Below are 14,679 nucleotides of genomic sequence, written 5' to 3'. Positions count from 1 at the left end.
CTTAAGCCTTTACTATGAAAAAATAAATAAAAAATAACTCTTTATCTGGAAAAATAAAAAGTGGGTTTACTTCCCAACTTCACCAACAATCTGCTAGGCATTTCATCATCTTGAGATAACTAAATGAGCAGTACTCTGAACTCTAAGAAGTCTATGAAATTGTTGTTATTTATTACATAATCACTAAAAACATATACTTCCCTTAATTTCAAAGGGAATTATGTAAATTATATTCAGTGAGACCTTCCAAATTAAATAAGAAAAAAAACTATGACTTGTACATTATGTTCTTGGGTTTATTTCAAGATCTTTCTTTTAAAAAGTGTAACATTTTTCTTTTATCCTGTCCTTGCGGAGCACCTTAGAGAACAGACATAGAAGTTACAAGAGAGAGACTTAATGTCCATGGGTCCCAGGGAGTTACTTTCTAGGAAGGGCAGCTATTCTTATAAAAACATAAGATAGCCCTGGCCAGTTTGGCTGGGTGGTTGGAGCATTGGCCCATGGACTGAAAGGTCCAGGTTTGATTCCTGGTCAAGGGCTGTCCCTGGTCAGGGCATGTGCAGGAGGCAACCAACCTGTGTCTCTTTCACATTTATGTTTCTCTGTCTCTGTCTGTGTCTACCCCTCCCTTTCACTCTCTCTAAAAAAATCAATGGGGTAAAAAATATCCTCGGGTGAGGATTAAAAAAAACACGTAAGAGAACAAGTTTAATACTGGTGAAACTGACCTTGACTTGACACATAATACTTTTTAGTAAAGTTTCAAAAACATCTTTCATGAGGATTAAATAAAATGATTAAACCATTCAGCTACAGCCTTCCTCCTGAAGACATCAAACTTGATTAATATTAGCAGGCATTATTATGATTCATTATACATTCATTCAATATTTTATTAAGTCCAAAACTGGTATGCATTAAAAATATGATCCACATACTCTATCCTTGAGAAGCATATAATTTAGATGCAATAATAATAACAACAACTTCAATAAAAAGCAGTTAAAGATAAATGTCAGGTGCATGAAATAAGTAAAATATGAGTTCATATGAATACAGAATTCCACCTCGGAGATTGATGAAGCTTTGCAGACACCATCGGCTGAAATGAAGTCTTCACAGGGATTTTAGGGGGACAAACCTGGTGAGCAGGCAGAGGAGGATGACACAGAACCACAAATGGAAGGACAGAGTATCATGAATTCACTGAGGCACAGGGAGAGCTTATTATACTTTTTCAATAGACAATGGGAAGTCACTGAAAGGTTCTGGACAGGAGAATAACAATCAAGTCAATGCTTGAAGGAAATGATTCCAATGTTCAGACAGGTTAGACCTGTGGTCGGCAAACCGCGGCTCGTGAGCCACATGCAGCTCTTTGGCCCCTTGAGTGTGGCTCTTCCACAAAATACCACGTGCGGGCACGCACATACAGTGCAATTGAAACTTCGTGGCCCATGCGCAGAAGTCGGTATTTTGTGGAAGAGCCGGTATTTTGTGGAAGAGCCACACTCAAGGGGCCAAAGAGCCGCATGAGGCTCGCGAGCCGCGGTTTGCCGAGCCGCAGTTTGCCGACCACTGGGTTAGACTAACCATTGCCAGTTAGAACTGTAGGAAGGGCTAGCTGAATAGGCTCTAGAGCAGCTGTGGGCAAACTACGGCCCGCGGGCCCGTTTGAAATGAATAAAACTAAAAAAAAAAAAGACCGTACCCTTTTATGTAATGATGTTTACTTTGAATTTATATTAGTTCACACAAACACTCCATCCATGCTTTTGTTCCGGCCCTCCGGTCCACTTTAAGAACCCCTTGTGGCCCTCTGCCCACCCCTGCTCTAGAGTGTTTGACATACAGGTGGGGCAAAAGTAGATTTACAGTTGTAAGTACATGAAACACAGAGTTTATTCTTGTATTATTAATTTTTGTATTATTTTCCATAATATAAAAGTAAAACTACTTTTGCCCCATCTGTGCGTAATATGCAACCTACTAGCTCTGTAACTTTGTATAAATCACATATCCTCTAGATCAGGGGTCCTCAAACTACGGCCCGCGGGCCACATGCAAATACAAATATTGTATTTGTTCCCGTTTTGTTTTTTTACTTCAAAATAAGATATGTGCATGTGCATAGGAATTTGTTCATAGTTTTTTTTTAAACTATAGTCCGGCCCTCCAACGGTCTGAGGGACAGTGAACTGGCCCCCTGTTTAAAAAGTTTCAGGACCCCTGCTCTAGATGTCTCAGTTTCTTCATCTATAAGACAGGAATAATAGTAGCACCAGCCTCAAAGCTGTTATCAAGATCTGATGAGCCCTAACCGGTTTGGCTCAGTGGATAGAGCGTCGGCCTGCAGACTGAAGGGTCCCAGGTTCAATTCCGGTCAAGGGCATGTACGTTGGTTGCAGGCACATCCCCAGTGGGGGGTGTGCAAGAGGCAGCTGATCGGTGTTTCTCTCTCATAGATATTTCTAGCTCTCTATCCCTCTCCCTTCCTCTCTGTAAAAAATCAATAAAATATATTAAAAAAAAAAAAAAGAAAATCTGCCTTTCGTTCCTTATTAAAAAAAAAAAAGATCTGATGAGCGATATATGCTTTGAATAGCAAATGCTTAACCACTGTTAATTATAATGAGTGTCAGGAAGTCAATGGACTGTAGGACAGCCCAGGGATTTGGTGATAAGGATCAAGATGAGTTTTTTGGGGGATGCAGACAGATGCAGGAGAAGCTCTAAAGGAATAATCCAGGGACTTGGTCACCGATTAAGATATGAGAATATTGGGAGTAGAAAAAATGCAAACTGACTCTAAAATTTTATTTGAATGACTCTGAGAATGGTGGTATCACTGTACAGGGAAGTAAACAATTGACTTGGAGAGGGGAAAAATGTGTCCATTCTAGGCAATGTGAATTTACAGTATAGCCTATTAGCCTTGAGGATGCTGGGCTTAGGGTTAGGCCAGGAGTCATGTGTGAGCAGCCTCAGCATTGCTCAAACCCTGCACCAATCAAAATGACATAATCTATTCTATATGTTATATATCCCAAAACCTGGCCCTCTATTTTTCAAGATACTCTAATAAACTAATCTCTATTAATCGGTTAAGTGGCTTTATACTATACTTATTAGGAAAAACTTTTTTTAAATAAAGCATAACTATAGTAGTCTAGACTGCAGGCATGTAGGGGAGTTACTGTGGAGCAAGCAAGTCTTTCAGTGGTGGTCAAGTCACCCCCATTCTTCCAACCTGGAGCTTGATATTGAAATGAGGCACTCAGTTTCTTAAGATGTCATGTTCTGGAAGGAGCAGTGGCCAGGGTTAGGAGTCCTGGAAACTAAGGATGGGAACTTGAATAAAACACTGTATTGTTTCCACACCTGTAAAATGAGGAGTCTTGACAATATAGAAGGCCTCTCTAGCATCAGCTTAAACATTGCACAACCCATACATACTGCCTCAGGAACAAAACTGTGTAGATCTGTCAAAGACATCTATAGTATGAATAAATATACCTATGTAAAGGTCTTAATGATATCCCTGTACTTCTACCTCCAGATCTTAATCTTCAATGGTGTCAGTTTTCTCACTCATTTGCCTTGTCTTTCTTGATACTGCCCATCTCATCCTAATTCCAAGACATCTAAAACATCCCTACTGTCTAAAGTCATTTTTAATTCTGAATTATCGTGGTGACAGGCCAACTTCCGGAGAGCACTACATTCAAATACAACCTGTAGGAGAATTTCATAATATAAATGATCTAAACAGTTTTACAATATGCAGATTCAAGCTGTACATGAGGACTGTAGCAACAACGATACTAATTAAATATCAGTAAAACAAGAGAACCCAAAAAACAGAAAGGAAAGTTTTACCTTTTCTTTGTCTAGATGGATTCCACTGATTTCAAAATCAAACATAAAAAGTTCGGCCACTCGCCTATAAAAAAAAAAAAAAATGAGTCCCAAGTTATAACAGGTAATAATAATTACAAATAAAAATCAATTTTTTGCTAAATAAATCAGTCTTCTTCAATATTACTGACAAAAAGACAGATGTTTATACACACAAACATACACACACACGACTTTCTTTGAAATGAGATTTAACACCTTAAAGTGAGGCAAAACATTTAGCTGATTGAGTGAATTTTAAACAGTCCTTTTGGTGATCTAGCATCATCTATATTATGCTAACTTAAGAACAGTAAGCCTTAAGCTGAACCAAAGGAATGATGCTGACTCCAATGAGGAGTCAACAAATTTATCTGCTGCTTTTTTCTAGTGGAGGTGGAAATCTTTTCAACTGTCCAGCTTTCCTTCCTTCAAAAATATTTACTGCATACTGAATGCAATGCAACAAATTAGTAGTTGTAGGACACACACATCTGCAACTAGGTAGGCCTATACATGTCTAACTATAATACATGTTATTTAGCATGTGTGTTGAACAGAACTATACTCTAACCTGCCTGTGGGTAAATACTTATGCATGTTACATATGGCATGTCTCATAAGGAGACAAATACTTTTTAAATGAATTAATAAATACAAGGAAAAAGAAATAATAAATTTCTTAACAGGGATACAAATAAAAGTGGTGAGTTCAAAAAGAGACCATTAATAATACCCTTTAATGTGTCAGCTGTATTTAAAGCATCACCTTTCATTCATTCTTCACTATTGAAAAGCAGGCTCTTCATCAGCGTCAACCCACCATCCTCTTTACCTTGTGCTAAATTTGGGAGGGAAGATTCCTCACTATTTCAAAAATTAATCCTAGTATGTTTTGTAGAGATCAACATTCTTTAATGACCATAAAATGCAGCTGCAAACTTAACAGGCCCTAATTTCCTTACCATTCCTTAATGTAACAATGTCATCAGAGTGTCAAGTACTAGCAACAAAAACAAAACAATGGAAGAGAAAGTATCCTGAATAACATATCTAAAGTAAGGGGTGAACTTTTCATGGTACAAGATAATTAATATACTTTACTTTCCCATTAAGTTACCAGGGAAATAAAAATATTGAATTCATAAGATACAGTAAATGAAAGAAAGTATGTGTGCACTGGAAATAAGACATCATCATGCTGTGCCACAAAAGCATGGGCTGGGACACACAGCTCTTCAGATATATTAGAGTAAAAATATATGATGCCTGACCTCCAGAAGATATTAGACCAGTGGTTCTCAACCTTCCTAATGCCGCGACCCTTTAATACAGTTCCTCATGTTGTGGTGACTCCCAATTTCATTGTTACAAATTGAACATAATTAAAGCATAGTGACTAATCACAAAAACAATATGTAATTATATATGTGTTTTCCGATGGTCTTAGGCGACCCCTGTGAAAGGGTCGTTCGACCCCCAAAGGGGTCGCGACCGACAGGTTGAAAACAGCTGTATTAGACTAATATCACTCTTAAACATGACTGACAAATATTACGGAATCAGGAAACAAGAGTATATCTCACAAGCTGCTATCACCCTTGCCCTTACATAACTGCAACCACCCCTAACGGGCCACCTTCCCTCCAGTCTTGCACTCATGGCAAGATGATCTGTCTCAAGGTCAGAAGTCCTTAGCATGATTAACCTGACACCTCACGAAATGTCCTATCCTCCCTGATGAGATCTCTGAACACTGTCCTCTACCACCAACCAAATCTAGGGCCTCTACTATGGACTCCAATAGAATTTGTGATTTTTGTTTAAAAAAAAAAAATGTTGGGTCAACATACAGTTTTTTAAAAGGTTGTGTTGAGGTCACATGATAGAAAATCATGTGGTGAGAGGCCTTCATTGTATAGAGCTATAAATGCTTTACATGGAAATTTATAGTAAACAAAGAAGAAACAAAAAAGTTTCAACCAGTGTTTAAATGTCAATATATGTATTGCAACACATGAAAAACAATTATAATTTGCCTTTTATGTATGAGCTTATTCCTTTATTTGCAGACCACTAACCTGTGAAAGCCACCATGATAATTACTTATTTTAACTCCATCCAAATCCCAATAATTAAACACATAAAAGAGTTTATACTTGGAAAAGTTTTCAAAGACCTTCTCCATGAAATTTTCCGTTTTCTTCCAACTATGAGCAGCTACTTAGAATATTAAACTCTTTGATGCTGTGTTGGAAGCTGAGTTTCTTGGCTCATAAGAATCGTTTTCTTTCTTTTTAATCCTACAGCAAGCTTGAAACCAATTTCAAGTGTAACACCTCTTTCTGTTAATACTTTTTTTCTGGAATTATGTTATCCAGGTATTTGATCTAATCTTCTGGCTCTCCTTGACTTTTCATAATAGACATATTTATCTTCCTGATTATTGTGCTACTATACTTCGAATGAACAGATTAAAGTTAGACTTCTAAAATTCTGAAAACTCAAGAGAACACATTGTAATTTATTAATTTACCTTCTTTCTTAAATAATGTAAAGTGCTTCACTCAAGCCCCTAAACTATCCCCATTTTCTCTATCTCATATTGATCTCCTTTCCTAAAGAGTAAACCTAAAAAACATACCACTCTCTTTTTTAGAGAAAGTATTTGCTGTTTTTTTTTTAATAAGAGAAAAGAAAGAGCAGAAGTTAATAAATTGGTGATGGAAATTTATTCTATAAGTTTATTGTACTACATAAGTTTATTGTATAACAGCTTTACTGTAGAAATGTATGAAAAAATTAAAATCACTAAGCCCACCAAAGATAATTGCTATTAAAATTTTTGTAGTATTTCCTTCCAGTCTACTTCTTTTTCTTTTTTTAAGGTTATGAAGAATATGTTTAATTAAATAAGATAAGGTTAGAGATATTAGCACAGTGCCCAGCATATAGCAGGTACTTGAAAAATGTTTGCTGAATTTCTGAATGGACATAGGGGCACTACATGTATTCCCTCACTTAAAAGAGCCATTGTCCCCGGTGCCACACCAGGTAGGCTGGGAGAAAGGGATTGGGGAAACCCAATGGGACTTCAGCACAGGCTGAGGCAGCATCTTTGTTTTATGAAGATACTAACTGGTAACAATTAACTTGTGACTCACACCAACAATGAAGACCTTCCCTGGTCTTCTATCCAATCTACTTTTGCTATGTTATACCACTTATTTAGAAAAATTAAGATCCAACTAATAGACTTCTGTATCTTGCTTTTTCTTAAAAAATTGTATCACAAACATTGAATATTTCTCTACATCTTTAAATATTCTTCATAAATATGGCTTTCAATGTCTATATTGTGTTTTGTCAAATGGACTAAAAAATGTATTCAAAATTCCTTATTCCTGTAAATCATGCTATGATAAAATCCTTGTTCCATACATACCTTTATCCTTGTTTGTTTCCTTAGGATAAACTCCAAGAAATTAAAATGATCAAAAAGTATGAACATTGACATTATTATTAAATTGCCCTCCATAAAGATTTATCAGTTTACACTTTAAACTAAAGAGGATTCATTATCCCAAACCATTAAAACATTATTCTTATTCTGTTTCAACATTGTTAACTGATGAGCTCTTAACTTTATTCTACCTTTCTGTAACAGTGATAGGACTCAATTATTGAATGACTACTATGTGCCAGATAACTGACAAAGCATTTTACATTAATTATTGCGTTTAAGCCTCAGAATAATCCCATGAAGTACTTTTTAAATTCCTCTTGGAGAAGCTATGAGCCATCCAATGGAGACAGTCTAATATGGAGGCCAAAATTCCTGTGAAATGAGTTTCACAAAAAAGAATCCTTTACCCTTTTTTCCCCCTCTATAAAGGGGTTCATTATTCCTCTTTTCCTTTATTTCTTATATAGGAGCTATGGGAAAGGGAAAAAAATTTTTTAAATATGTTTTAATTGATTTCATAGAGGAAGGGAGAGGGAGAGAGAGAGAAACATCAATGATGAGAGAGAATCATTGATCGGCTGCCTCCTGCACACCCATACTGGGGATCGAGTCCATAACCCGGGCATGTGCCCTGACTGAAATCGAACTGTGACCTCCTGGTTCACAGTTAGATGCTCAACCACTGAGCGACACCGGCCGGGCTCTCTTTTCCTTTTATAAAAAATAATTTGCGAGGCCTTTTAACAGAGGAAGTACGTTAACCCTTTATTATGTAACATTTGTCCCAGTTTTTTTTATTTTTAAGATTTTTTTTTATTGACTTGTAAGGAGAGAGGAAGGGAGAGGAAGAGAAACATCTATGTGCGAGCATAAACATCGAATGACTGCCTCCTGCATACCCCCTATTGCAAGCATATCAAACTCAAAGGCTAACACGGGCCAAATAAATAAGGTTTAAGTTTATGTGGGCCACAAAAAGACAAAAGCTTCAATTTTCATAGAAATGTAGGTTTATTTCAAGAGACATGCTGAATACAAAGGGCTGAAACAAATGAGTAATTGTTAACATAATACATTTTAATAACAATTAATATTTTTTCTTCAACATTAACTTACCAGACACTAAATAACTGCACAAATTAATAAGCGTAACGCAAATAAACCTATTTCTCTTGTTCTCTGAAAGCGAAATATTTTCTATTGCACACACCAAACAATTCAGTCCAAGACTAATGAGGTGGCAATCAGCTGCTAAACTATTCGCTGCTAGTGTTAGTGGAGAGAAATGGTGCACCTGCGTGTAAGGGAAATGAATGCAACACAATTATAGTAATCAGTCATTAGTGAACGTTGTAGTTCGTTATTAATAATTATGTTTAACAAGATATTGTAAAAATTAAGTTACAAAATTTTTATTAAAACGTTTCTTACATACCATTATATTGGCTGGGCCACAAAAATATTCCCATGGACTGCGAGTTTGACATGCTTACCCTACTTGTAAGCCTGAAGCCTGGGCATGTGCCCTGACCAGGAATTGAACAGGCAACCTTTCCATAGACAAGACCACACCCAACCAACTGAGCGACACCAGCCAGGGCAAAAGTCTGCAGTTTTAATATTATCAAATAAATCTTTCCTTTTGTGGTCTGACTTTGGTATCATGAGAAGAAAGACCTTCCACATCCTAAGATTTTCAGTACATTTATGATTTCTTTAAAAACAAAACAAAACAACAAAAAAAAAAAACACTTCAATTTTAAGTAATCTACTTTCCCCCCAAAATAGCTATCCATTGACCCAACATCATGACCTAAAAACCAAGTCTTTCCCTACAAATGTAAAAATGATGCTGCTACCACATACTAAATAGTTTTTTACATATATTTGTGTCTGAGTCTAAAATGTATCTATTTTTCATTGATCTAATTTACTATTCTATAAGTATAACTAGAGGCCCAGTGCACAAAAATTTGTGCACTGTGGGGGGGAGTCCCTCAGCCCGGCCTGTGCCCTCTTGCAGCCTGGGACCCCTCGGGGGATGCCCACCTGCTGGCTTAGGCCCGCTCCCAGTGGGATTGGGCCTAAGCTGGCAGTCAGACATCCCTCTGGCAGCCTGGGAGCCCTTGGGGGATGTCCACTTGCCAGCAGGGAGCAGGCCTAAGCTGCAGCCGGACATCCTTAGCGCTGCTGAGGAGGCAGGAGAGGCTCCCACCACCACCGCTGTGCTGGCAGCCGTCAGCCTGGCTTGTGGCTGAGCAGAGCTCCCCCTGTGGGAGCACACTGACCACCAGGGAGCAGCTTCTGCATTGAGCGTCTTCCCCCTGGTGGTCAGTGTGTGTCATAGTGACCAGTCATTCCCAGTCATTCTGCTGTTAGGGTCAATTTGCATATTACCCTTTTATTATATAGAATTGAGGCCTGGTGCATGGGTGGGGGCCGGCTGGTTTGCCCTGAAGGGGGTCCCGGATCAGGGTGGGGGTCCCTCTGGGGTGCCTGGCCAGCCTGGGTGAGGGGCTGAGAGCCATTTTCAGGCTGCCCACAGCCCCTTCAGGGTGGGGGAGTCCCGCTGGGGTGCCTGGCCAGCCTGGGTGAGGGCCGTTTTCAGGCTGGCCACGCCCCCCCGCGACCCAAGCTCCCAGGCTCTCCTTTTTTTCTTTTTTTTTCCTGGGATTTATTTTTCTTCTATAATTGAAACTTTGTAGCCTTGAGCGGAGCCCAGGTCCGGCTGGAAGCCTGGGTTGCCCCCTAGCAACCCAGGCTCCCAGCCCCTCCTTGAGCAGAGGCCACGGCTGGCTGGAAGCAGGTATCTGGGATTTATTTATCTTCTATAATTGAAACTTTGTAGCCTTGAGCAGAGCCCAGGGCCGGCCAGGGCAGGCGGGAAGCTTGGCTTCCTCCATCGCCGGGGGCAACCCAAGCCTCCTGCTTGCTCCAGCTCCGTGGCCGCCACCAACTAAGTTGGGTTAATTTTCATACTCACTCCTGATTGGCTGGTGGGCGTGGCTGGCGGGCGTGGCTTGAGCATAGCAGAGGGACGGTTAATTTGCATGTTTCTCTTTTATTATATAGGATGCTCTTTCAAATACAATCTATCCTATATAATAAAAGGCTAATACAATGGGGCCTTGACTTACGAGTTTAATTCGTTCCGAGACCGAGCTCATTAAGGAGCTCATTAACTCAAATTACTCTGTCAACTCAATGCAAAAAATCGGCCGAGAGACAGCTGGTATCTCAAAAAACTTGTTAGTCGGGACACTCGTAAGTCAAGGCCCCACTGTATGCAAATAGACCAAACGGAGGAACAACCGGAACAACCAAACAACCGGTCGCTATAACATGCGCTGACCACCAGGGGGCGTTCGTGGAACATGGTGGGCGTCAGCTGCGGTGGGATGGGGGCACCAGACCAAGGTGGGGCGCTGGTTGCTGTCATCGGAGCAAGCCTCTGGTGGTTACTGAAAATTCTTTGCTATCGCACACCGCGGTCCTGCCCAGCGTTCGCACCCATTGCCAGCGCTGGCCCCAATCGCTCGGTGCTGCCAGTGGGTGCAAGCTGTGGCTGCCAGCCCCAATCGCCCCTAAGGGCTTCTCCACCTCTCCCTGCTCATGAGGGGAGATCTGGGCCAGCAGCCGCCTCTCGCACCTGCTGCTGGTGATGGGCCCCGCTCACACCTGCAGCCAGTGCCGGAGCCGCTGCTTGCACCCGCTGCCAGTGCCCAGTGCTGGTCCCAATCGCTTGGCGCCATCAGCCGGTGCGAGCAGCGGCTGTGGCCCTGATTGCCCCTGAGGACTTCTCCACCTCCCCCTGCTCTTGAGGGGTGATCGGGCAGCAGCTGCCGCTCGCAGCCACTGACGGTGCCCACCCTGCTCACACCCACTGCTGGCACCAGCCCCAACCGCTCCAAGCCTTCAGTGGATGCAAGCAGGGCAGGCACTGTCAGCGCGTGGGAGCAGTGGCGGCAGGAGCGGGGCTGCCGGCAGACCGGGGACTGGGAGCGGGGGGGGGGGGGGGTGGAGGGGAGCTGGAATGGGAGGGGCCAGGCAGGGTACAGAGGATGGGCCTAGACCTGACCCTGTGCCTACCATAGCCTCGCTGCCCATAGTTCCTTTCAAGGTGCACAAATTCGTGCACTGGGCCCCTAGTATATATATAAAAGCCTAAGTGACTGAAAGACCAGTCGACTGGTCGCTATGCTGCGCACTGACCACCAGGGGACAGACGCTCAACCCACAGGATCGGGCTCCCTCCTGTCTGGATCAGGCCTGCAGGGATTAGGCCAAAACCAGCTATCCGACATCCCCCGAAGGGACTCGGATTGCGAGAGGGCATAGGCCAGGCTGAGGGACCCCCTCTAGTATTTTTAATAATATATCTTATCTGATACAAGTTCTCTTTTTGTATTTTACCAGATTTTTTTCTGCCTATTCTGGCATATTTATGATCTATGACTTCAAAATCATTTTAAGTAGCAACAAAAACATCTCCCTTAGATATAAATTGAATAGCATTAAACTTACAGACCAATAGAGAACATTTTTGAGCTTGCTTTCTTCTTATCTAAAAATATAGTGAATTTCTCGATCATCTTTCATGTTTCCCAGGTATGTGTGTGTGTTGAGGCTCTGTACTCTGCTTTCCTGAGTATTCCAAGGTGCATTGCAACTTTTGTTGCTCTTGTGAATGGTATCTTCCCTCCATTATATTTTCTGGAGAATGCATTTGTTATAGTCTTTACATACAACAAAGATCTTCATGGTTTTGGAAAACCCCTAGTAAAATAGGTTTCTTTGGGTAGACTTCTCCAAGAGGGAAAATACAGTATGTCAGATTTCCAAATTTACTGATCAATGGGGCTTTTCTGGAAATACTTCTGAATAATACTAGTATTTCAAAGAATACATCTAAGAATAAGATGGTGACCTACTCAATTTAAATTATTTCTTCTATACAGTAACTTGCTATGACAAGATATTTTATTAAATCTATAATTCTTTGTTTAGCCATTGCCTTAGACTTTACTATATAAAAGGTTCCTTCTAAGTGCTAGCCAATACTTTTGAGGATGTACAAGTGCTCTGAGTTTCAGTAATTATTCAAATTCTTGTTTCCTCCCGCTTAAAAGTTATCTTTTCTTTCTAGAACAGCAATATCCTACCCAGTTTATTTTTCCTAATACATTTATCATTTTGTTATTTTAAAAACCCTACTGGAATTTTTAAAATTATTATTGACAGTATTATAGATGTCCCCCCGTTACTCCCTTCTCCCATGCCCTGCCCCACCCAAGGCTTTCACCACACTTTTGTTTATGTCCATTGGTCATGCACATCCTATATAATACAGAGGTAATATGCAAATTGACTGCCACGCCCTTGCACAAAATGGCCATCCCCATGTGGTCACAAGATGGCCGGCAGGGGAGCAGTTAGGCATCAATCAGGCTGGCAGGGAAGTGGTTAGGAGGTGATCAGGCTGGCAGGCAGAAGCGGTTAGGGGCAATCAGGCAGGCAGGTGAGCAGTTGGGAACCAGCAGTGCGGGATTGTGAGAGAGATGTCCAAAGGCCAGTTTAGGCCTGATCCCACAGGAATCGGGCCTAAACTGGCAGTCAGACATCCCCCGAGGGGTCCCAGATTGGAGAGGGTGCGGCTGGGCTGAGGGACACCCCCCCCCCCCAGTGCACGAATTTTGTGCACCGGGCCTCTAATCCTATATAATAAAAGCCTAATATGCTAAGTGTCCAGTCGTTCCTTCAACCAATCAAAGCATAATATGCTAATGATATGCTAAGGCTGCTCAACCACTCGCTATGATGTGCACTGACCACCAGGGGACAGACTGTCGACCGGTCGACTGGACGACCAGTAGCTGTGATGTGTACTGACCACCAAGGAGCAGACGCTCTGACTGGTAGGTGAGCTTGCTGCTGGGGTCCAGCCGATCGGGACTGAGTGAGACGCGCCGGACACACCCTGGAGCTCTCCTGCGGTCTCTCCCTGGCTGGCCAACCTCCCACGTCCCTCCCCGGCCCTGATAATGCACCAGTGGGGTCCTTCGGCCTGGCCTGTGCCCTCTCGCAATCCAGGACCCCTCAGGGGATGTCGGAGAGCCAGTATCAGCTCGATCCCACAGGCCAGGCCAAGGGACCCCACTAGTGCACGAATTTGTGCACCGGGCCTCTAATATGTATATAAGTTCTTTGGTTAATCTCTTCTTGTTTCCCCCCACGCCTCCCCTGATATATGTCAGTCTGTTCCATGACTCCATGCCTCTGGACATATTTTGTTAATCAGTTTATTTCATTTATTAGATTCCACTTATAAATGAGATCATTTGATATTTGTCTTTCTTTGACTGGCTTATTTTACTCAGCATAATATTCTCCAGGGCAATTCATACTGTCACAAAAGATAAGAAACCCTTCTTTTTTATGGTTGCATAGTATTCCATTGTGTATGCCAACGTACCACATCTTTTTTATCCACTCATCTACTGACAGCACTTGGGCTGTTTCCAGATCTTAGTTAGCTATTGTAAACGCTGCTTTGAACATGGGGGGGCGGGGGGGGGGGTGGAGGATATATTCTTTCTGATTGGTGTTTTGTTGTTTTTTAGGATATATTCCTAGAGGTGGGACATTAGTCAAACATTAGTTCCATTTTAATTTTTTTTTTAGTAAATTCCATACTGTTTTTCATAGTGGCTGCACCAATCTGCATTCCTACCAGAAATATACTAGCATTCCCTTTTTTCCACATCCTTGCCAGCACTTAATGTTTGATTTATTGATGGTAGCCATTCTGGCACGTGTGAAGTGATACCTCATTGTAGTTTTAATTTGCATCTCTGTGGTGATTAGTGACATTGAGCATTTTTTCATATGTCTATTGGCCATCTGTATGTCCTCTTTGGAGAAGTGCTTATTCAGGTCCTGTGCCCATTTTTTAATTGGGTTACTTGTCATCCTTTTGCTGAGCTATAAGAATTCTTTATATATTTTGGAAATTAACCCCCTTTTAGAGGTGTCATTGGCAAATATGTTCTCCCATTCAGTGGGTTCCTTTTTCATTTTGATGGTTTCTTTTGCTGTGTAAAAGCTTTTTAGTTCCATGTGTTTATTTTCTCCTTTGTTTCTCTTGCCCTAAGAGATGTATCAGTGAAAATTCTGCTACATGACATGTCTGAGATTTTCCTGCCTATGTTTTCTTCTAAGTTTTGAGTTTATTCTTGTATATGGTTAAGTTGGTGATCTAGCTTCACTTTTTTTCAAGTACCTGCCCAGTTTTCCCAATATCATTTGAGACTGTC

The 14,679-nt window shown here is 41.3% G+C and overlaps 1 protein-coding gene across 1 annotated transcript in view; it reads right to left on the bottom strand.

Annotated features, from left to right (window-relative positions):
• The window catches only part of MIPEP (mitochondrial intermediate peptidase), a 227,067-nt gene that overhangs the window by 198,465 nt on the left and 13,923 nt on the right, over positions 1 to 14,679 (bottom strand). The window contains exons 5-6 of the mRNA XM_006083649.3: positions 3,883 to 3,946; positions 3,057 to 3,064 (exon numbers count right to left, since the gene is read on the bottom strand). Of these exons, the coding sequence (XP_006083711.1) occupies positions 3,057 to 3,064; positions 3,883 to 3,946 (72 nt within the window). The remainder of the gene's footprint in view (positions 1 to 3,056; positions 3,065 to 3,882; positions 3,947 to 14,679) is intronic.

This window comes from Myotis lucifugus, unplaced genomic scaffold (assembly GCF_000147115.1).
Source record: "Myotis lucifugus unplaced genomic scaffold, Myoluc2.0 scaffold_7, whole genome shotgun sequence".
NCBI lineage: Eukaryota > Metazoa > Chordata > Mammalia > Chiroptera > Vespertilionidae > Myotis > Myotis lucifugus.
This window is presented reverse-complemented; position numbering and strand designations above follow the sequence as displayed.